Source organism: Xenopus laevis, chromosome 6L (assembly GCF_017654675.1).
Source record: "Xenopus laevis strain J_2021 chromosome 6L, Xenopus_laevis_v10.1, whole genome shotgun sequence".
Classification (NCBI taxonomy): domain Eukaryota; kingdom Metazoa; phylum Chordata; class Amphibia; order Anura; family Pipidae; genus Xenopus; species Xenopus laevis.
This window is the reverse complement of record NC_054381.1, coordinates 64,430,717-64,456,024: the sequence shown is the minus strand read 5'-3', so window position 1 is coordinate 64,456,024 and position 25,308 is coordinate 64,430,717. Positions and strand designations below refer to the sequence as shown.

At 35.6% G+C, this 25,308-nt stretch overlaps 1 protein-coding gene across 9 annotated transcripts in view; it reads left to right on the top strand.

Annotated features, from left to right (window-relative positions):
- The window catches only part of lrrfip2.L (leucine rich repeat (in FLII) interacting protein 2 L homeolog), a 52,234-nt gene that overhangs the window by 9,150 nt on the left and 17,776 nt on the right, over positions 1–25,308 (top strand). For 2 of the 9 annotated variants that reach the window (XM_018266468.2, XM_041565427.1), the window contains exons 4-19: positions 968–1,018; positions 1,872–1,925; positions 2,034–2,063; positions 2,481–2,549; positions 4,694–4,726; positions 5,324–5,389; positions 7,879–7,953; positions 9,458–9,505; positions 10,350–10,394; positions 14,405–14,452; positions 14,576–14,632; positions 15,828–15,887; positions 17,554–17,667; positions 19,830–19,877; positions 21,327–21,455; positions 24,357–24,428. In XM_018266468.2, the coding sequence (XP_018121957.1) occupies positions 968–1,018; positions 1,872–1,925; positions 2,034–2,063; positions 2,481–2,549; positions 4,694–4,726; positions 5,324–5,389; positions 7,879–7,953; positions 9,458–9,505; positions 10,350–10,394; positions 14,405–14,452; positions 14,576–14,632; positions 15,828–15,887; positions 17,554–17,667; positions 19,830–19,877; positions 21,327–21,455; positions 24,357–24,428 (999 nt within the window). 9 annotated transcript variants of the gene reach the window in all.

Sequence of the window (25,308 nt, the reverse complement as noted above, 5' to 3'; positions counted from 1 at the left end):
CTTTTTTTTTTTTCCACTTTCCATTATTTTGTCTGATTTCTTATACAGTACCTGTAATACGCTACATTATAAGTATAAAGCAGAGACAGCTGTGATCTTAGGTCCGAAGAGCTAAAAATAAGTTAAAGTGTGATAGTAAGAATTGTTATTTATATAGACAGCTGTTTATATACAATATTGTGTTTATTGCTCCCCTCTTGTATGTGATATACATCCATATACAAAAAAGTTAATACTGTGGGAAATGTAATGGATTTGTGCGTCATTTCGAAAATGCAAATTGTACAGAACTTAAAAATAAATGTAATTATATGGGAACTGTATCCTTAATTTTGCTGTTCTTTCCACGGTCTCTGTGGTATGTATTTTTTGTTGGACCTACTGAGCAGTAACTGGTTTGCTTTAACATGCAGTACTGCAACTGATTTTGAATAGAAACTCAAATTGTTTGTTCATATACAGGTATGGAATCTCTTATCTGGAAACCCGGCATCCAGAATGCTCCGAATTACTGTCCATTTTATCCAAATAATCAAAAAATTTTCCTTTTTCTCTGAAATAAATAATAAAACAGTGCCTTGCACTTGATCCAAACTAAGATATATTTATATAATTATTCCTTATTGGCAGCAAAACCTTTATTTAATGTTTACATGATTTTCCGATCCGCTTGGTCCGATGCGATGAGAAGGATGAGAAGAGACAGATGCGACAAGGTCCGACATTTCTATTACTTAACTTATTTTCGTTGCATCCGTCTCGCCACATTCATTTCCTCTCATCGCGTCGGATCAGACCAAGCTGCACTCTGTGTTTCAGCCCTTAACGTATGCAGATCCAAATTTCAGAAAGATCTATTATCTGTAAAACCCCAGGTCCTCGGCATTCTGGATAATAGGTTCGATACCTATATGTTTTTGATACTGTAAAAACCTGGCAATCTAATAATCTTCTTGCATTTTTCTAGCTTACACATCGCTATCATGATAAAAAATGGGGACAGATACAAAAGTGGATGGTATGATCTAAGTGATAGTCCTGCATGATGTTTTGCACTGTGAAACCTAACACTGATTTGGTGTGAAGTACTAATAGTCTGTGGGATTTGTGAACCACGGAAGCGTAACAAGTATCATGGCACCTTGTAACTAGTATTTTCCCATTATTACAACAGAATATGAATTATTCTTTTACTAGGTAATTGTAGGACTAATATTTTAAAGGTGCAGTCACTTTGTATGCGTTTGGGTCAGTGGGCTTTTTATTTCACACTAGTGACATTTATGTAAATAAAGAGTGTCATGCTTCAGCGTTGTAGGCCAGCTATAAAGCTGGAGATATAAGGATCTCTATTTATGATAAAACAGACTGACCGCACATACATGTAAAGACATTAAAAGTGAAGAAACATCATCTTTTGCCATTACACTTTTATCATTATTTCTAGATTGCTTGTACACAAAATGATAGAGGGGCTCATTTACTAACATAGGTGCTGAATTGCACCACTGTACTGGCCTTTAGAAAATATTCAGAAATTAATTTTGTCAAGACTACCTGTTAGAAAGCAAAGGAAGAAAGAAAGAAAGCAAAGATCTCATCGGTTGCTATGGGCAGCAGTGTCACCTAGCTTTGTATAAAAGCCCCACTGTCTTTTGTTCCAGTCTAAAATTAAAATCTGATCTTGGAGCCTATACAAATGACATGCTTGAGCTGGTTGACTCTTGCCTTTCATTACTTGTTTTTGCAATACAGCGTTGAGATAAAATAACAGATGAACGGAAAGTGCAGATTATTAAAAGTAATAATAATCTACCTGCATGCTAGCAGTTTCTAAAGTGATAACATGTCTATAAAATTTTTCCTCTCAGGAAGATTCTGACCATGCTAGGCATTTGCAGCGGTCCAGTCATCGTCATTCTATGGTTTGTACGAGCCAGAAACCGTTTTTTGTTTTTTTTAATTAAATTCATTGTTCATTTTCCATTCCTAATAAGGAACTTTATGCTTTATTTCCGATATAATTTTCTTAGGCTTCTTCAAGTGTGACACCTAATCACAGGGTTAGTATTTGTGTAAATTTTCTTAATAGCTTTATGGGGTTTTTTTGTGCTTTATTTTGACCTGAAAACAGATGTGCATACTGCTAAAAATCACACAAATACAGCACTGTTTTTTTTTATATATAGAACATTTAAATGCTCAGTCCACCACTGGGTAATTGATGCAAAATCTGGTGGAGAAGCTGAGAGATGGGAGCATAGACTTATGTACTTGCTCCAATTATGTAGCAGAGGGGACGGGCGAGATGGGAGTGCCTTGGTATGTTGTACCGATCAATAAAGCATACATATACTTAATATATTCTGAATACCAGAAGAATCAGTGGAGGGGGGCGTATACGCCTTTTCACAGCTTTGTAGTTATTTTAAGCATTTCTATAGTTCCTAACCTTACCTTAACTCTTTTTTACTCTGAAGAGCTCATCTGTTGATGTCAGTGGCTCACACAGAGGGAGAGAAAGCATTTCCAGAAGAAGAGATTCTGTGGTGTGTAGCCTTCATTTATGCTTTGCATAGGTTCATGTTTATTAGCACTTAATGTACATGTGCTAATAATTTTATATTAACTTCAGTAAAATTAGCACTTTTTTGCTACTAAAAATATATCTATGTTTTTCCTTATTGCGCTGAATGGGATGCACCGAATCCACTATTTTGGATTCAACCAAACCCCCGAATTCATCGCGAAAGATTCGGCCGAATACCGAACTGAATCCTAATTTGCACATGCAAATTACCGGTGGGAAGGGGAAAACATTTTTTACTTCCTTTTTTTGTGATAAATAGTAATGCAATTTCCCCCCCAGCCCCTAATTTGCATATGCAAATTCGGATTTGGTTCGGCCGGGCTGAAGGATTCGGCCAAATCCGAATCCTGCTGAAAAAGGCTGAATCCCGAACCGAATCCTGGTTTCGGAGCATCCCTAAACAATATTTTGAAAGAGATTGTAAAGCATAAGGTAGTTTTTAACAGGGCTGGCTTGCATCAATTTAGGCACAATACAGAAGTATTTAGAAGAGCTTTGTACTACATGTGGCAAGTCTGTAAAGCTGGCCATACATAGGGAGATCTGCTTGTTTGGCGACATCACCAAAACAGCGGATCTCTCCCCGATATGTCCACATTGAGGTTGGCGATATTGGTCTGATCCGATCATGAGCCCTAGGGAAGAATACAAACGGTCGGATCGAGGACCTCATTAATGTACTGATGTTGTCCTCGAACCCTCCCGATCAACATTGATCGGGGAAGCCCGTCAGAGGGCCCCCCAATAAGCTGCTGACTTAATCTGTCGGCAACTTATATCTGTCCGTGTATTGGGGCCTTAAATCTGAATTCTGTGTTTGGGTTTGTAGGGGTGCAGTGAAAACAGTGACACTACATAGTAAAATTTAAATTTTAGATGATCCAGTTGCATATGTAGACAGTACTTTATACAGCGTTATAACATAATTAATGAGATCAGTCTGACTTCATGAAAATACATTTTGAGAGCCAGTGTCAGATTTTTGTTTCACGTTTTACTCTTTAAAAAAAAAAACCATTATAGAAACTTAACCAGAAAGATCCACACACCCATCACAGCGAAGAAAGCAGCAGATGCTTGTTAATTGAAACTTAAATACTTTATTTTACAAAAATGCACCCACTCCAATCCTAAGTAGAATCCTAAGTAGAGAGCAGAGGGAGATGCTCTATTAAAAGTATAAAAGGACCCTTTTTACTGACTCACAATGTTAATAATGCGTGGCTTTTTGCCAGTGCTTACTCATAACCATTTATTTCTGGGGGATGATGGATCACAGGGTGTGTCCTGTTTTTGGTTTCCTGTACTTTAGCTTTATTCCTGACTCTTTGACAGCTGTTAATGAATATACGAATATATACAAACAAAATACCTTCCGTTCTCAGTAATAGAACATAAAATTAGCTACAATTTAAGTTGAGTTTGACTATGCTACCAGTTTAGTTTTAGATGAATATAAGACTGGGAAACGTTGTTGCTAAAATCAAGTTAGCATTTATTTGTTATATATTATACCTGGCTGATACTTGAATACGATCAGGTCTTTTTCAGTTCTTTTAATAAGCTTTTATAAGCTTGGTTTGACATGGGTTCTGGAGTGCAGAACATTGCCAGACGGATACTGATCTTAATGGCAATTCATTTTACATATGACTTTAAAGCCATTGAAAATGTATTTATTTAAAATGGAAAGTTGCTTAGAAATACTTTTTTTCCTTTAAGTTTTTGGATGGAGGACCTCTTTAAGGGAAGACTTTTTTAAATAAAATTCTTGAGTTCACTGGATTCATAGATATTTTTGGATCTATAGCTTATCGCCTAGTAACCATTTACAGTACACCACAATTTGTTTTGGTCAGCTTAGAGCCAATAACTGTATGAAACACTCTTGCCTGCTGCTGATGTTATTACTATGTAATCAAACCCATAAATCTACCGATAAAGATAATTTGAATTTTAGAACTGAATAGAACCAAACTCTATGATAATTGTTAAGCTCTGTGACATTTAATAGTAAATGTACACAGTACAATGCAAGCGTTTCAGTTTTTCCTTTTTACTTCTATAGTCTAACTACTTTTTTCCTCCTTATCTTTCTCTCAGTATAATACTTTGAAAGATAGCTCCAGAAGAACTGTACGTTCCATGTGTAAAGTATTGCATGTGTGTGCTGTTCTCACTAGGTTGTGTGCACCTGTGTATTTTAAGTCTCTACATAATTTGTAGCTCTGAAGTTTGGGTTTTTTTTGTTGCCCCTGCCATTTATTTTTCGTATGCTGCCAAACATTACAGACAATGTATTTTATCCTGGCAGTGTATACTTTCAAATGCAATACAAATTTTAAATTTATGCCTGCCTGTTTTCCCACTAATTATTTGCTACTAACTATCATAATATGGTTGAGGGTTTATACTCTCTCTCCACCAGTGCTTTTTAGTTTTGTATATGTAGATATCCAGTGTATTTGTATACCACATGTTTTATGGACAGATTCATGTAATATAATCAGTGAAGCTCATTTCTAGGTTTTCCCTTCTCTATCTCCAAAGGTTTTTTTCCTCTTTATGTAATATACTTGTTTCCATCTGAGGATCCAGGGTATAGTCTCTGTAATCAACAAAATGGTCTCTCATACTAATTGAAAAAACTAACATTACTTGCCTTTTAGCACCCTTAACTTAATTAGATATTAATAATAATCTGTTAATCTAATATTAAGACTTCAATTTCAGTCCAACAGCTACAGCAATTCATATGATGTCAAGAATACAACTTCCAGTTCTCATAGAGATCTGCTGGTCAGTAATAGTTTTTGGCTGTTTTAATTGCATCCATAGAGAGGGGTATATCACAGATTTACCAAAATAAATGCACATTCATGCATTAGGGTTAATTGTAGCTCACATGACACTAAAAGATAAGATTGCTTTGGTAAATTAGCCAAGAGCAGTTTCATACAGTGCTTTAGGTTAACTTCTGTATATTTGCTGTTCCAGGCACACCACACAAGGCAGTTTCTTTGATAAAACCACCCCTACTGTGTTGCATCTTCTCATTCCCTCCTCTCCTCTTGTTTTTCTCCTCCTTCTATCCTTTTATACCTTTGTCAGTTTGAGAATCCTGTCCTAGAGTTGCCTATTGGTATTCAAGATGTACAGTAGCTATTTGTTTAAATCCCAGAGTCACCTGCTTGTGAGAAGGAAAGTCATTTAGCACTTGGGGTGCCAAATGTTGGGCACCCCCAAGTGATTGTATTTACTTATCTGAAACCCCGGACCGGTGCTCCTGTCAGCAAAAAACTGCACCGGTCCACAGAGCACTCCTCTTCCAGCTTCCTCTTGCTGCTGCGCATGCGCATTAGAGTGAACTTTAACTAAAAAGTCAGCTTTTTCATTTTACTGTGCATGCGTCTGCCCCGGGAAATTTGAAGAAAGAAGAAGCCGGAAGAGAAGTGCTCCACAATGCTCGCTGGAATAAATCCGGGCCAGTGCAGTTTTCTGCTGATAGGAGCACTGGCCCGGGGTTATCAGGTAAGTAAATACATTCACTTGGGGGTACCTAACATTTGGCACCCCAAGTGCTAAACGACTTTCCTTCTCCTTTAACCTTATATTGGCCTAGTATTCTTTGTTCTGTGATGGCTTGCCTTGATTTTGCAAATGCTGGAAAGATCTTTGACTTCCACTGAGAAGTGTCTGTACTTGATAAAGGAATCTAAGTAAAACATACAACCAAAAATCTATTTAACTGTCCAGTAACTTTATATCCATATAATACACAAAAGCCATGAATATCCTGTAAATTATATCCTTATAAACGTGAGTTCTGATGTCATTTCTGTCACATGACTCATTGAAACTTGTGTATTATAATAAATAAAGTACCCCCAGTTGTAAAATATGAGGATATTAGAAGTAACCTCGGAGTTCCATGACCCGTATAAAAATACTTGGCCTTTGGCCTCGTGTTTTTATATGGTCATGAAACTCCTTGGTAACTTATTATATCCTTATATTTTACAAAAGGGGTACTTTATTCACTATATATTCCTGCTTTTGTAAATTAAAGGTGTGGTTCACCTTTAAGTTAACTTTTAGTATGTTATAGAATGGCCAATGCTAAGCAACTTTTCAGTTGGTTTTCATTATTTAATTTTTATAGTTTTTGAATTATTTTCCTTTCTTGCTGACTCTTTCCAGGCTTCAAATGGGGGTCACTGACCCCATCTAAAATAAAAATGCTCAGTAAGACTACGCATTTATTGCTATTGCTAATTTGTATTACTCATCTTTCTGTTTACACCCTCTCCTATTTATATTCCAGTCTCTTATTCAAATCAGAGCATGGTTGCTAGGGTAATTTGGACTTAAGCAACCAGATTGCTGAAATTGCAAACTGGAAAGCTGCCAAAATCACTAATAATAATAATTGAAAACCAACTGCAAATTGTTTCAGAATATCACTCTCTACATAATACTAAAAGTTATCTCAAAGGCGAGCATGTAAAGGTATAAAAATTAAAAATAGTCTGCTATTACTTGTCTTGATTTCAGCCATTAGCAACAGCTAACATCTAATTAAGCGGGTGTAAGGAGATTTGTCTCCCAAAGCAAAGTGCTTAAGGCACAGATTAATTAAGGGTTGATTATTATACCAGGTCCTGGAAATCGTTTGAATCTGAAAATACACCATCTAAAACCTGTCGAGGTCATGTAGAAGTCAATGACAGAGGTCCCTTCAACCATTTGAAGATGTTAGTAGCCTTCATGATGTTCTATCAATTCTGGCGATTCGAGTTTTATTTTTTCGCCAAAAATTTTAGTTTTTTTAGCCCGACTTCACAGATTCAAGTTTTTTTTACATTCAAGTTTTTTTCTTAAATTAGAAACCATTCGAGTTGTGAGTTCTAAAAAAGACCACATAGCTCTAAAATTCGACCTTTGATAAATAACCCCCTAAGAGTAATGACATACTGGGCAATTTTTAAACGTTTTGTCACTACAGCATTTTTGTCCATGTTACATCCAACAGCTGTGGTAGAATCGGTACTATTCTGTGCAGCAATACTGATTTCAGGTGTTTTTACAGATCCATGTACCGATTGGTAAGCAAAAAAATCCTTGATCATTACGCTTTAAAACTCTATTACGGCTAATAGGTATTCACTAGCTTTTTTAGTTCATGCCATACAAGGTGCAATTAGCCAATTATTATTTGTACGAAAAATATTCTTGATGGGCTAACTTTTTTTCTTCTGCTATAATGTTTGCACTTTTGGTTTTTGCAGAGTGGACTCTACCACGATCAAAGGAAATATTCCAGCCTTAAGTATAACAAACCAATCTCCACCCACCACATCAGGGTCTGTTTTCCTTGAAAGCTGTATTATAACAAGTATTTATTGCTTATGTACTTTAGCCACAAATGTCCTGGGTTCTAGTTTCAGTAGAAGAGAAACTGTTTTGTAAGCCATAAAAACTGCATACAGGCAGATTTTTTTTGGATTGCCATAGAAGGCCTGCAGATGTTGCAAAAGAAGTGATCATAAAAAGACAGCTGATTCTAACCAGGAAACAGTCAGAGATTTCCCTTGATCTTGTTCTGTTTCAAAAAATGGCCTGCACATGTGTTATTTTTTTTAAAGACTTGTGAAAAAGCACACAGCTCAGCACACAATTCACAGTTTGCAATCTTATATTTCAGGCATTGTTTGAATGGAAATCTTACTCGAGAATTCTTGAGTTGCTTTAACATTTACACCTATGGTAACAAAGAACAATTTTCGCTGGCATTTTCTCACTTGATAATTGATAAATACGCAACAGAAGACTACAAAAAGTGCTATGTGGCCTTTCTTTTCCAAAGATGCACTGGAAAAAATTTAGACAAATTTTTGAGAATTCATCAATTTATTGTTATAGTATACGGATATAGGACCAGTTATCCAGAATCCTTGGGACCTGGGGTTTTCTTTTTGTAATTTGGATCGCCTTTCCTAAAAAAAATAATTTAAATAAACCCAATAGGATTGCTTTGCCACCAATAAGGATTAATGATTTGGGATTAAGTACAAGGTACTTTTTTTTATTATTACAGGGAAAAATAAAATATCTAAAATAATGATGTGAATTATTTGATTAAAATGGAGCCTGTGGGAAATGGGCATCCTGTAATTCGGAGCTTTCTGGATAATGGGTTTCCGTATACTAGATTCCATACCTGTACTAAAACAAAAATATACATTTTCCAATGTGTGGTATAAGTATGTTACAAAATCAGGTGCCATAGTCTTGTTAGTATCAAATATAAACCCAAATAGTATATCATCACTTACACATACACTTACGGTACTTCACAATATTACACTTGATACTTTTTCACACACCCGACTAACCTTTTTCTTCTGGACCCCACTGCATAAGACAGGTATTTTATTAAAGGTGATTTAATGTAACTGTTTCCATATAATAGAAAATCTAAAAGTTGTCAGGTTGGGACACCCTGGGGTCACAGAGGCATCTCCGTAACTACATTACATGTCTCCCAATAGCACCCGACTTTACTGTACTATAGCATAAAAATATATTTATTTAAGGGCCAGTAAGGTGATACATTTAGTATTACATCTTGAATTGATAAGGTTGTAGTTGCCGTGTAAGTTCACTTTGAACCAAGTTATTCGTTGTTCGATTGCCTGTACAGAAGCATATATGTCTAGCAATATTTAACTAAGCAATTATTTATGACTTGTATATGAAACCTACCATATTAGCTGCTTTATCTTCATGTGTTCATTTTTATTTTTTTTCTTTATCTTCATGTGTTCATTTTTGTGTTCATTTTTATGTTTTTTTCCTTTTCTGTAGTCATCCTCTCTTTACAGTGAACCTTTGGCCACCAAAAGAACATACGGGGTTAGTAGAGATTGGGTGTTTTTAATAGTTAGTAGAGGAGTGACTTGTGGTTTTTAAATATACTGATGGTTATTGTAAAAGTGGCTGTTAATAAATGAATAATAAAGGTAGTAAATACTGTATGTAAATTGGAGAATGGATGATTGCTGACGATAGGTTCCAAAATAACTAATTGGACCTTATTGACTTTTTAGAATATGATAATAGATATTAAATTGATGTATATGAAGAATACATTTGAAAAAAAATACTATTTTTTTTTTAACTTGTTTTTATTTAGAATTTTTTAGTTAACTACTATTTTATATATTTTCTGTTTTCAATAGCTGTTTTCCAGCCAGCATTTGTAAGCTGCATATAAGGAGTATTTTTGCATGCCTGAACCCACCAGACTGTAGGGATGGTTTTCAGCTTGACTGACACATGACTAGTTAGCGGGGTCAGTGACCTCAAAAACTTGATAGTGTTTTAAGGTGCAGCCTGGAAATGGGTAGAATAGGAATGCTAATAATTAACCCATACAGTATACAATGAAAAATGTATAACATGCTAAAAGTTACTTTGGAAGATAACGTTTCCCTCTGGTTTGAGGCCTGATTTTTTTTTCTTGCTAAATACTCTTTCTGAGTTATTCTAATGTTGCCAGTGGCCTTTAAGTTTGCTATGGTTTTTAATCATTTACATTTGTCTTTTTTACTGTGATGTTTCAGGTATTGCACTGCAAATCTATATCATTTTATTTTGAATAATTATTATTATATACACAAATGAAATTAGAAAAATTGCAGTGAAACTAGTTTTGTACATAAGCCATTAAAGAACAATTATTTGTTCATTTTTACAGGATTCTCCTAACTATAGTTCTAGATTGGTCAGAAGTTCCAGCTCGGTTAGTAAAGGATATTTGCCTGGGTTGTTTATTATCACTGAGCCATTAAATACAAGCTTGCAAGAATGAATGCATTAGTTAGCACACAACAACCTGCTGTATATGCAAGTATTCTCTTATGCTTTATTAAAACAATAGTAATGACATTAAACAAAGGTTTTAATTAATATTAGGCACTTTTTGCTTATTTTGCTTTTTTATAAAAGGTAACTAAGTGCATGAGCAGACCGTAATAAGCATGAGAACGCTTATTCTTACATAGTCTCGAACTCCTCCCCATATTAATGGAGAATTCTTAAAGGGCATGTAAAGTCTAAAATAGAATAAGGCTAGAACTGCTGTATTTTGTATAATAAATATAAACATAAACTTACTGCACCACAAGCCTAATCAAACAAATCATTTATGCTTTCAAAGTTGGCTACAGGGGGTCAGCATCTTGTAACTTTGCTAATCATCTTTGCAAGACTGAGACTGTGCACATGCTCAGTGTGGTCTGGGCTGCTTAGGGATCATCATAAACAAAGCTGCTTGAGTTCTGCATGGCTGGGAAGTAATGGCGGGGCCTCCCCCTGCTGTTCATAAGTATGATTGTTTCCCTGCAGAGCAGTTAGGGACTGTCTGACAATTCCTATCCACAGCAGTAAATGAAGCGAGAATTTCACTGCATACAGTCAGGTTTCTTATAAAAACGGTACACATTTTTTAATTAACTTTTATTGGAGATAGATTTCTTTTTCATTAAAGAAAGTAAAAATGGGATTTTATTTTTTTGCCTTTACATGCCCTTTAAAGTTAACTTGTAATCAGTAATTTGATTAATGCCATCCATTCATAAGCCAAACATTTTGTTTTTGTATGTACATTTTAGGATAATTTTGTGTTATGGGGATGAAATTCAAAATTTTTTTCATTTTGTATGCAATGTCATACTGTAATGTGTGCTTGTTTCGAGGCACTTTTAAGGACTATAACATACAGACAGCAGTTTTGATGGATGCAACCTCTAAAGTACAGAAGTGTTCAGTTACTAACTCAGGTGCTACATTACAAAAGAGCAGTTTCAATCAGTCTGCTATTAGGAGGAAAGCAAATATCTTTGCCTACTATTTTGAATAAATTGCCCAGGAATCTTACTTTTTGTATTCCTGATTTATTATGTATGTATGCATTTGGATTTAAAGGAGACAAGTATTTGCTATTAGATTACACAACTTTAAAAAATAAAAAAGCTCCAAAATACCTTGCTAGCCCACTCAACCCACTCTGGCCCACAACACTTTGGGGCAAATTCACTAAGATCCGAAGTTGCGCCGGCGATAGCTTCGCCACACTTCGCCAGGCGTAGTTTCGCCAGCGCTACGCAAATTCACTAAAAAGCGAAGTTGCGCTCAGGGAGGCGAACGGTAGCGAAGTTGCGCTAGCGTTAATTCGTCAAGCAAACCGAAGTTACGATAGCGATGCCTAATTTGCATACGGCACCAAGTTAAAGTACAATGGACGTATATGTAGCACCAAATACATTACACTACACAAGCTGGGAAAGCTTCATAAAATAAAATAGAGTTGTTATTTTGCCCTATACATGTGCCCACTGTATAGTTTAGGTGCCATATGTTAGGAAATGTAGGGGGGAAAGAGGTTACCCCCAAAAAATTAACAATCTTTTTCAACCTATCACCCTTAAAAAAGGAAAACGCCAGCATTTTTTGGGACTTAGAAAAAATTTCAGCTTTTTTTGAAGCAAGTCCTATCTACTCTATTGCACTTCGCCTGGTCTCAGTTGGCGAAGGCAAGTCTGGCGCAAGAGTTAACGTTCATGAAAATCCGCAAGTTAGTGAATTAGCGTAGTTACGTTCCTTCGCCATAGTGCAACTTCGCCTGGCATCAGGGTGCTAAGTGGAGTTAGAGTAGGTCCACTTCGCTAGCGAATTTATGCCAGCGCCCATTAGTGAATCAGCAAAGTAACGAAATGATGTCACGCTGGCGAATTTGCGCTAGCGTTAGCCACTTCGCACTTTAGTGAATTTGCCCCTTAATGTTCTAGCTGTTCTGTATCTTAGAGGTGAGCCCTGCAGAATACTGTGTGATGGCAAATCCCTAAATGTAGAAAGGCCTATATCCTAAGGCTAGGGCTACACGGGGGCCGAAATCCACTGATTTATATTAGCCCTACCATGGACAGTAGCAGGGCCGGAACTAGGGGTAGGCAGAAGAGGCAGCTGCCTAGGGTGCAACGATTGGGGGAGTCAGGTAGGTACCCCTTCTGCCTACCCCTAGACTGGACTTACCTGCCACTCAGCTTGCGCACCTCTATGTGCGCGCGTCTAGGGGGTGGGCTGGCCCACTTTGGGCAGAAGGCTCCTCTCTTTTCTGCATTCATAAAAATTGAATAGGAAGCATTTCAAACAGACTTCGGCGGACTTCAACTCAAAATGTAGAGACGCTCGGTTCTTCACCAAAATCTGAATCTTTTTGCGTCAAATCTGATTCAGTACTTCCGAATGTGGAAAAGAGAGGAGGCTTCTGCCAGTGAATTTTTGGTCCCTTTGTGGCCCTAGCCTAATGTGCTGCAGAGGAATTAACTTTTGGTCATGTCCACTACTCTTTGTAGCACTGATAGAAGAGGATCGATGGAGACTCCAGTTAATGCGTAATTTTGAAGTAGCAATCTATTTTTGCACAAATTTAAATCAGGCAACATATATTATTCATTATGGGCTATGTAATGAACATTAAATAAGATGTTGTATGTCTCCTTTAAAGGACAAGGAAATTGAAATTCAGTAAGGGGTGCCTCCAGTGAATATAATCTAGCGATGCACCGAATCCACTATTTTGGATTCAGCTGAACTCCCGAATCCTTCGCAAAAGATTCTGCCGAATACCAATCCGAATCCCAATTTGCATATGCAAATTAGGGGTGGGAAGGGGAAAACATTTTTCACTTCATTGTTTTGTGACAAAAAATCACTGTATTTCACTTCTGTCCCTAATTTGCATATGTAAATTAGGATTCGGTTCAGCCAGGCAGAAGGATTCGGCCGAATCTGAATCCTGCTAAAAAATCCCTAATATAATCGCTAACATCGTACCTTCCAGGTTGCTATTCCTGCCACACACGTCTGCTCCAGTTTTTTTTTTTTTTGGGTGTCCTGGACATGCACATGCTCAGTAGAGTAAAGATCAGGACTTTAACTTCAAAGTTACAAATTTTGCCCTACTGAGCATGTGTGCGCCATCGGTACATCACAGAATATCTCTGGGACATTGGGAAAGATAGTGGCGCGGCATGGCAGGAACAGGTACAATTTTTAGAAGGCAGGAGCACTGGCCTGTGGTCTAAGGTACGCACTTGCATTCACTGGGGGGGCATCTAACACGTTGGCACTCCCCAGTGAATTTCCATTTCCTTCTCCTTTAAGCTACACTATTAGGCATCCTCAATAAACATGAAGAAGATACAGTATGATCTTCATATATGAAAGGATATGTGTTGTCCACATTAACAACCTCCCCTGTGATTAAACCGGTTTTTGGAATTTCTCACCTTTTCCTGTTACTCTTAGAATGTGGAATGTCTGGTTTTTCAAGGGACAAACAATCTTATTACTTTTGGCTGACAATGCATACTTGTGGGGTTGATACTGGGCTCTGCACACACCTCGTGTCGTGCCTATTAGCGTTGGCCCGGATTTTGGGCTTGGGCGACCCTAGGCCGCTTGGTCCTAGTACCTGGTGCCCTCACATGCAAACCACAAATCCGGGCCTGGGAAAGAGTCTCCAATTTTATTGAGCCCCATGAAAATCACATGCAAATTGAGCCATGTGCTATTGTGCTTCCATTCGGAAACCAATCAAGATGGCGAAATTGTTCAGGGTTTTTAAGTATCATTGAAGAAAGAGGATGGTTATCTGGAAGTACTGTGATTATTCTATAGTTTTGAATGGTTACTATAATGAATACTTTAGCGATATCTAATCTTACTTGAGTATTTAATTTTTCATAGACCTCTCTGTACAAAGATGGGTTGTATAATGCTTCCTCTTCTCGTGCTGTAAGTCTTTTTTTTTTTTTTAATCTCTTCCTAAAGCATATTCCTTTTCTGTGTTTTTTTATATGTTTCTATTTTCTCACTGCTCCTGTGATTTTCTTTTCTGTGGTAATGCTTTTAAACCAGCCTTCTGAGTACAGCTGTTATTCCTCAAGAGCCAGCTCTGCGCGAAGCAGCCCGGTGGTGAGATATTCTGCATGTTGTGTGCTTCACTCAACTACTGTTTATAATAAGAGTTTGTCTGGCTCATTTTTAAATTTTATGTTTGTATCCAAATTATTCATTTTATCTTATATCAAAGTATCATACGGCATTCTTGCAAAGCAGAGACAATTGGGGTTCTGTGTATGTAAGTATGTTAACTGCTGGAACACTCAAGTGCTTTGCATCTATATTGCTGAAACTGAGCGGGCTGTGCATGCTTTCTTATTGACTATTCAACATAAAAGAGCCCCATGTAACATATACTCTAGCCAATAAGAGAACCGGTACGAATGACTTTCTGCACATCTCCATTTGTAATATTGGTATAAGATGGGATTTGCAAAGCAGGGCTGTTTAGGATTTTGTATTTGTATTTTGGGACAAAAAAGGCACTGTTCATGTCAGTCCCAGTTTGCACATGTTCTCTAACTGTTCCTGTGTCTAATTTATTAAGTGTGGGAGAATAAACAATGGTGTTAAATAGATACTGACCTGATATTAAACTTTTAATTTCTAAAATTGTCTTTGCATACTATTTATTGTTTTGCCATAAAAGTATCTACCTGATGCTTTCACCTTACCTATCTGTTCCCCAGTGTTCCGTTATCAAGGAGGCTGCCATATTTGTTCTGCAGTAGTCCATTTGCATTAGAAAACTGACACATTGAGAAGGGACAGTCAGGTTTAGGAACATCAAGTAACAAATACTTACAAAAGCATTCGCGAAAAAATCAGTAAATATGACCCATAACTACTTTTTTGTGTTCATTGTTAGTGTCAGTATCACTTTAAGGATACCATGATATGAGAGCATACTGTTTATTTAGAAACTGAATTGTAATATTTGCCGCCTTACCTACAAAAGTCACAGAAAAGTTTAAATGTAGTAAATAAAATTTATTTTTCAGTGAGCCCGTTTTATGACTATGACTATGACGAGATGCTATACTTATGGTCTGAAAAAAAAACAAAACATGTAGGTCCTAGGGTACTTGTGATTTGAATCATTGCCATGGGATGTGAACCAGAGCAATAGAAGGGACATATGTGCAGGATGTTTACATTTCATTTTTTCAAATCTAAATATTGTCAACATCAGGATTCTGGTCTGCGCGATACTTCATTAAAAAAAACTCCAAATACCAATATAATGATGTGCATTTATGCTTTATAGTGCTCTGATGATGAAGGTTCCGTGTCATATAGTTCTTGTCGAGGGAGAAGAGATAGTGTGGTGAGCTACGTTAGCATGCATTTCAACATAGTCATTCAGTGTATTTGCACATAAACTAACAGAAGAGTGCGCCTTTTTTCCCTAAATGATATAGTGAATAAAGTACCCCCTCTTGTAAAATATAAGGATATTATAAGTTACCGAGGAGTTTCATGACCATATAAAAACACGAGGCCGAAGGCCGAGTGTTTTTATACAGGTCATGGAACTCCGAGGTAACTTCTAATATCCTCATATTTTACAACTGGGGGTACTTTATTAATTATAATACACAAATTTTAGTGAGTCATGTGACAGAAATTACATCACTACTCACCGTTTATAACTGATGACATCACTACTCACCGTTTATAAGGATATAATTTACAAGATATTCATGGCTTTTGTGTATTATATGATTTTATTGCTGCATTATACAGTACTAATTAATGGAGCTGTTCACCTTTTAGTATGATGTAGACAATTTGAGACAATTTGCAATTGGTTTTCATTTTTTATTTGTGTTTTTGGAGTTATTTATTCAGCAGCTCTCCGGTTTCCAATTTCAGCAATCTAGTTGCTAGGGTCCGAATTAGCCTATCAACCAAGCATTGACTTGAATAACAGACTGGAATATGAATAGGAGAGGGCTTGAATAGAAAGATGAGTAATAAAAAAAAAAAACAATACATTAGTAGTCTTACAGAACATTTTTTTTTTTTAATGGGTTCAGTGAACCCCATTTAAAAGGTGGAAAGAGTCAGAAGAAAGCAAATAATTAAAAAAAGGCTAATTGAAAAGTTTCCATTCTATAACATACTAAAAGTTAGTTTAAAGGGATCCTGTCATCGGAAAACATGTTTTTTTCAAAACGCATCAGTTAATAGTGCTACTCCAGCAGAATTCTGCACTGAAATCCATTTCTCAAAAGAGCAAACAGATTTTTTTTATATTCAATTTTGAAATCTGACATGGGTAGATATATTGTCAATTTCCCAGCTGCCCCTGGTCATGTGACTTGTGCCTGCACTTTAGGAGAGAAATGCTTTCTGGCAGGCTGCTGTTTTTCCTTCTCAATGTAACTGAATGTGTGTGTCTACGATCTACGAGGCAGCTGTTATCTTGTTACCTTCCCATTGTTCTTTTGTTTGGCTGCTGGGGGGGGGAGGGAGGGGGTGATATCACTCCAACTTGCAGTACAGCAGTAAAGCGTGATTGAAGTTTATCAGAGCACAAGTCACATGACTTGGGGCAGCTGGGAAATCGACAATATGTCTAGCCCCATGTCAAATTTCAAAATTGAATATAAAAAAAATTCTTTGCTCTTTTGAGAAATGGATTTCAGTGCAGAATTCTGCTGGAGCAGCACTATTAACTGATTCATTTTGAAAAAAAAAACTTTTTTCCCCATGACAGTATCCCTTTAAAGTTGAACCACTGCTTTAAGCAAACCAATCCTTCTGAAAAATAATGACCTTTATTGTTAAGGGTATCATTCATTGGTAGATGGTCTATCATGTAAACTAACCATGTGCACGACAAGAATATTGTTTAGGATTCTGTTTTGGCCTGTTACTTGTGGCAATTTTTCTTAAAATTTAAATATCCTTGTTTCCCAGTTGGGTTGTGTGTTTATGTCTATACATACCATAATAGATTACTCATCTTTGTTTCTCCACCTATGAAGTCATCAGACTTTTCTGACCAGAGTGAATCTGCCGCTGACTATTTTAGCCGATCCAACCGTAGGGGAAGCATAGTGTCTGATGTCGATGATGTCAGCATTCCAGATCTTAATAGTGTGAGTGCAATGCATGGTGTGCTGCTTGCCAGTGATTCATATATTCTATTTTCTTTCCTATAACGGTCACACTGAAACATTTGTGTGCAATTTTTTAAATAAAAATAAATACGCCATGTGGATAATTTGCAATTCAGAGAATTTTTGTCTGCCCCTATTTAGATAATACTGGAACCTGTAAATTATTTTTTTCCATTTAAAATGTTAGGAAACACCAAAAAATGAAAGTATTTTAAAGTAATGAAAATATCATGTACTGATGCTCTGCACTGGTAAAACTGATGTGTTTGCTTCAGAAACACTACTATAGTTCATATAAACAAGCTGCTGTGTAGCAATGGCAGAAATTGAAAAAAGGCTATATGGCACAGGTTAAATAGTGGATAACCGATAATACCATTATGTTCTACAGAGCTTATCTGCTGTGTAACCTGAGCCTTTTCTCCTTTGAATGTCTGCCCCCATTGCTACACAGCAGCTTATTTATACCTGTATAAACAATAGTAGTGTTTCTGAAGCAAACACACCAGTTTTACAAGTGCAGGGCAACACTAGCTTATATTTTTATTACTTTAAAACACGTATTGTTTGATGTTACTGTTCCTTTAAATGAGACAGGTGATATATATATATATATATATATATATATATATATATATATATATATATATATATATATATATATTTGTGTTTGGATTTAACGAGCATTGATTAATCAATCAACGCCTTGATGTCTGTATTGTTTTTGGGGATATGTAATAAAATGCCCTAAGTTTGCCCATTTGCAGTAAACCATCTTGCTATAGGTTACTCCACTTGGCAAGCTTAGTATCTTTTATTTCATATGTGGGCTTGTAGGCAATTCATGGTGATTTTAAACTGTTTTATATTTTGCAGAATAAACTATTGAGCATTTATTTTTATGCTATTGTCTGGATTTTACTGAATAGTTTTTTTTGTTATATGTGGGTTGGCCGAAACCTGCGGTGTGGGGTGGTGAACTAACAAATTGAAGCTGTTTGAAGTTATTTTTGTTAGGGTGTGTAAACAGGTAACCCAGAGATCGGTTTACAATATTTGACCATACATATGGATGGGCATTATAGGCAATTGTCAACATATGAATGATTGGCTCTTGGTTAGAGATCCTAAATTCATTGAAACGTTTTGTACCATTTCACTGCTGCCAGGATTTATAAACGTGTATTTGCATATGCGTTATTTATAAACAATAACTATTTCTTACAATACTAACTGCTTTTGTCCTGTATAAAACATGTTCAGAAAACCAACTGCAATTACTCTTTATTTCTTAGTAAATCTCTTGCTGTAAAAATGGAAGTTGTTAGGCATATTCCACAGGCGTTCATTGAGAAAATAAAGTGGTTAATTGATCCTTACATATACTATTAGAGCAATGATATTATTTAATTGCAAGCTTTGGTTGTGAATATAATGTGAATTCTTATTTTACATACACCCCTTCTCATCTTGATTGAAGTAAAATGTTACTTTTGAAATAGTATGGGGAGGTGCACAATTCATGCATGAAGAGGTTATCTGTACACCAAATGTTATTTTGATGCATATTTTTCTAATCTTTCAGGCCTTTTTTCACTCTACTAGGTTGCCTCCAATGTTGTACAAGAAAGAGGAATTGCCCAAGGGGTCAACTTAATAATTATTGCCTTAAATTGTAGCAGTGTGTGTGTTTTAGGTGGATAATCATAGGCCCAAGTTGACCTACAATACTTCCCACTGATGTGGTTTGATCACTAATATTAGTAACAGCTCGTTTAAAAAGGCAAATCTTAGTGCAGAATGCAAAGTATCGTGCCATACTGTGCACGCATAGAATAATTAGACAAGCTCCTTGCAATTTGCACCTGCTACACAAAAGTGCCCTGGTATTAAAGTTGCATTGTACCCCTATGTTCCACATGAGAGCAATAAATAAGGTTTGTGCTGAACATGCTTTTTGCCTTTTCGGTTCGGAAAAATAAATAACTGTTCTTATTTCTTGAGCTAAACAGGGCTTGGCATTGTCATTATTTAGACTGCCGTCTATATTTGAATCCTGGAATTTAATTTTGATATTTTATTTGCAAAATTTCAAAAAGAAATGTAACCATATTAAAGGATTTTTTTCTTTTGTATTTCAGCTGGATGAGAAGACTGACAAGCAGTTCACCACCGAAAACTATTCAAGGGTGAGTACCTCATGTAGTTATACCAAGGGCAAGGCAAGAAGTTAAAGTATGTAGTAAAGACTACCCATACAAGCAATATTAGGCTGTTTCCATTAACGCTGTGCACACAGGGCATTTTGTCCGCTAGCTGTCAGGACAGCCAATGTCCCCATTATCATATTAAATGAACATGGAGCCCTAAATACCTCTCCATGTGTGTCAGCCATAATGCCACATAGGGCATTGCATGGCTTAAAATAATATTTATCTTGAAAAAAAATATACTATGCATTTCACCCTTTTCCATATTAGTAATTATTAAAAAACCTCCCCCAGTCCATTATCCAACTTTTCCAGCATACTTTAATAGATGTTTAACATTTTATATATTTTTATATGAATGTGACCTAAAACATGAACATCAGGAGAACACTGAACAGCAATGGTGTGTATAGAAGGGTAGCAAGTAGAAAACCACTGCTCTCCCCCAGAAATATTGCTGACCCTCTTCAGTTTGCTAAGTATAGTGGAAGAATGTTTTGTGAATAGATGAAAATTATTTGATTAAAATGGAGTCTGTGGTAGATTACCTTCCTGTAATTTAGCGCTTTCTGGATAATGAGTTTCTGGATGCCATACCTGTGCTCACTATTTTTAGCAGGCAGTGCTGGTGTAACTGTGTCCATATGTGTTGAAAATCAGGGCCTTCAAATGAACAATGATTCGGTACAGCTCAGCACTTGCTGTTGTCTCAGAGGTAGCTAGGGGCACCATAGGCATCTGTGCATAATTTGTGGCCTCTAAAGTTGTTATTACATGAACAGATTACATAGGAAAATACAATAACCAATACAAATGGTAAAGTGGGCCCTGATCAAATACAAGAGCTAATGAAGGCCCATAACATCAACATGTCCTAACTTTGGGCTTTTTCTAATGAACTGCTAGTGTTTACCACTTAGTTCATGGCCAAGAGATTGCTGATGGCTTTAGCAAGTGGCAGTATAGGGTTCCCTGCAGCTAGGACAGTTATAAAAAAAAAGAAAAATAGAGGATGCTACATACTACATACCTACCTGAGTCCTGACAAAATTACGCACAGCCAGTAAACCATGCTAAGCAATCAAATGAATTATGTAACATAATTACAAAGTATATTCTTAAAATATATACTTTTGTCAAGTTTATAGTGCAAGAAAAAAAACATTACTTAAATGTAACAATCCTTGATAATATAGAAATCTCATGAAAATCAAGGTCAACTGGCTTCTTTGTAGACAAACTATAATAGTATGAGGACATATAATCAAATTTCTTGTCAAGCGTCAAGTTGTGTTGACTTTGAAACGTGATTCTTTTGGGAAATGATCCTTCTTCCAATAGAAAATTGAGTTCAGTCTATAAACTGGTATTTTAAAACTGTACAAGTGGTTCTTTGTGTATATTTGTCATTTTCTTTTTTTCTTTAAGCCTTCATCTCGTAATGCAACATCAGGGATACCAGGGACTTTTACTCCTTTAAGTGGATCATCATCTAGGAGAGGAAGTGGAGACGCAAGCTGTTCGCTGGATCCAGATGCTTCATTGAGTGAACTTAGGGTAAGACTGTACATTTTTTTTATAAATACAGCTATGGGACCTGTTATTCAGAATGCTCGGGACCTGGGGTTTTCTGGATAAGGGATCTTTTTGTAATATGGATCTTCATACCTTAAGTCTACTAAAAAATAGTGTAAACATGAAATAAACCCAATAGGTTTTGCTTCCAATAACAATTAATTATATCATAGTTTGGATCCAGTACAATTTACTGTTTTATTATTACAGGGGAAAAGGAAATCATTTATACACATTTGGTTTATTTGGATAAAATGGAGACTATGGGAGTTCCGTAAGTCCGGAGCTTTCTGAATAATGGGTTTTTGGGTAATGGATTCCATACCTGTATTCAATTTCTTGGGCTACATATAAATGATAAAGATGATGAAAGGGATAGTGCAGATATTGCTAATTTATCCTGTAGAATTTTTTTTTTTTACTCTGCAGACTTAATTTATTAATATCTCCAGAAAAAAATTTCAGAGAAGGCGATGTGGTTATGTGCTTTCCGTGCAATAACAACTCACCGCATAAGATTATTGTAGTGGGAAGGGGCAGTAAACAGTCCCAAATTCGGAGGTGTTTTAAAATACGGTTGGATAAAGGACATGGATTTAAAGGCCGGTGTTCACCTTTAGGTTAACTTTTAGTATGTTATAATATGTCAGAATGTCCTATTCTGAGCTATTTATTTGGTTCTTATTTTTTTTTTTATTAGTCGTATTTTTTTTTTTTAAAATATTTTCCTACCTCTTCTGCCTTTTTCCCAGCATTTAAAGGGGATACTGGCCTCGTTAGCCAACAAATACTATGGTCTCTGGACAACTGCAACTTGTTAAAATTAAATTAAATTCTATTAGTAACATTGTCATTGTGTTGTGGAATCACCCTAGTTCCCTAATGTACTTTATTTGTACATGAGCTTAAAGTTTCTATCTAGATACACTGTTAGTACAATATATGAGAGCAATGAGTCTGTGTGGGCCTTGGCCTTCCCCTCCCCTCCTGTTTTTCAAGCAGCACTGTCACGCTGAGAGAAAAAACAATGACTTGTCTTTTTTAAATCTATTATGAAGCTGCAGTTTGAGACAAGAAAAAAACACGTAGTGTATGTATGTGTATATATATATATATATATATATATATATATATATATATATATATATATATATATATATATATATATATATATATATATATATATATATATATATATATATATATATATACACACACACACACACACACACACCAAACGAAAGGGAACACACAAGCATAAAGGAGATCCGAAGACTGGGTGCCAGTCTTTAAATATATAAATAATCCCTTCGATGACGGCACTCCATATTCAATCAGGCTTAGACAAACGAGTCAGTTCACGTAGGTTTATTTGGTTCACCAAATAAACCTACATGAACTGACTTGTTTGTCTAAGCCTGATTGAAAATGGAGTACGGTCATCATAATATATATATATATATATATATATATATATATATATATATATATATATATATATATATATATATATATATATATATATATATATATATATATATATATATATATATATATATATATATATATATATATATATATATATATATATATATATATATATATATATATCTCTATATATATATATATATATATATAGATATATAAAAAATACATACTGATATATGGGAGATGTGGGATTTTCCAGATTAGGGATCTTTCCATAATTATCTCTATACCTAAAGTCTACTAGAACTATACTTTTTTTTTTTTTTTTTTAATAAAGCAAATCTTTTTTACCCATACGCTCTACTAGGGGAGTTTAAATGGACCTTCTCCTTTTCTTAAATTGTTACCTATGTCTCAGGCTTTATCATATAGGGGATTTTACTGGGGCTGTTAATTTTATTGCCTTCTTTTTTTCCCGAATTTTGCTCACCAGGGTTTATTGAAGGAAACAACTAGCTCTTACAGCAAGAATCAAATCAAAGCAAATATAGTGCTTTACTGCATCACAGCAATTGTGGATATTCCAACTTCTTCCTAAAGGGGTGGTTCACTTTTCAGTTAACTTTTAGCGTGTTCTAAAATAGCCAATTCTAAGCAGTTATTTTATTTATATTGTTATTAATAATTTTTGATAGTTTTATAATTATTTGCCTTTTTCTTCTGACTCTTTCCAGCTTTCAAATCTAAAAACAAATGCTCTTTAAGGCTACAAATGTACTGCTATTGCTACTTTTTATTACTCATCTTTCTATTCAGACCCATTCGTCTTCATAGTCCAGTCTCTTATTCTAATCGGTGCATATGGAGAGCTGTTGGATAAAAAGCTAAATAACTCAATAGCCACAAATAATAAAAATCAATTGCAAATTGTCTCAGAATATCACTCCTTGCGTCATATCAAAAGGTAAACTCAAAGGTGAACAACCCATTTAATAGCCCTGTTCTTGTATTACAGTAGATGTTGGACCAGCAGGTGTCTGGTTATTTATGGCCATGTATTTATTTCTTTTCTGCTTAAACATTGTTCATAACCAGCATTATTCATGGAACATTGAGTGTGTATATTGCATTTTAAAGAGGTACATTTGGCGGTGAGTTTCTTTATATAACAAGTAATTGGTGAATATTTTCTTCAGCTGCTACGCTTACCCTCTTACTCTGTCTCTACCTATTAAACGTAACATGGGATCAATTAGTGGAGACAGTAAATAGATCATGCATGTCTAAATGAGCCTTTATAGCTTGGCAGCTAGGTTTTGCTGCAATGATTTGAAGGTATCCTCTTTTATTCAAAGGGTTTCTTGCAGAAACCAAACTTGTATGAATATGACTGTGTTAAAAAGTAGTACAATATTTTATATTAGCTCAAATGTGGCTCATTGCATTCTTCTGCAGGATATCTATGATCTTAAGGACCAGATTCAAGATGTAGAAGGGAGATACATGCAGGGGCTTAAGGAACTGAAGGTATCAGGGCCCCAATCCCTTCACTTTGTACTTTCAAGCATGCCTTACAGACAACTAAAACTGAGCATGCTATTTCACAAACTCCCTAATGTACTGCCCAGAGCTTAGCTAACTTTGTATGTTATTTCTTTGCAGCATGTGCAAAACTTGTAACACATTCTTTTCAAGTTTCAAGTGTGTATTTTTTTTATTATGTTTGTTTAGCAGAATAGGCAAACTGTTAAACTGAATTCTTTATCAAGATTGCATGGTATATGAAAAAAGATACTTATAAATATAGAGGGGATACTGTACCCCCCTTTTTTATTTATTTTTTAATTAACGGATATTGGAAGTAACAAAAGAGTTCCATGATTAAGCTTTTATTATGTAACTCCAAGGTTATTTCTAATATCCTTATATTGTAAAGTTCATTATTTCCTATAATACAGACATTTCAGTGTGTCATGTGACTTTTGACATTGTTAATCTTAGGTTATCACTTGGTTATAGTCCTTTGTGTTCATGTAATTAAAGGACAAGTGAACCCCAGAATAATAATTTACCTAATTTACCTAACTTTCCAATATACATTTCATAAAATTTTTTAAATGTTTAAGTTATTAGTAAAAACAATTGCTATCGAAAGCAGCATCTGCTTAACTCCCGGTTGTTACTTTTTAAACAATGTTGCAAAAGCAAATACAGATCTGTTAATTAGCTGGCTTGTCTTGCATTGTGTCAACAGTCTCGGCGACCAGTGCAGAGTATGGAAAGGGACAGACATCAATAGCAATACATATATAAATAACTGAAAAACCATATTTGTAATGAATGTATATTGCAAAGTTGCTCAGAATTATGTTTTCTTTTATTAGAAAGATTTCTATTTTGGGCTTGA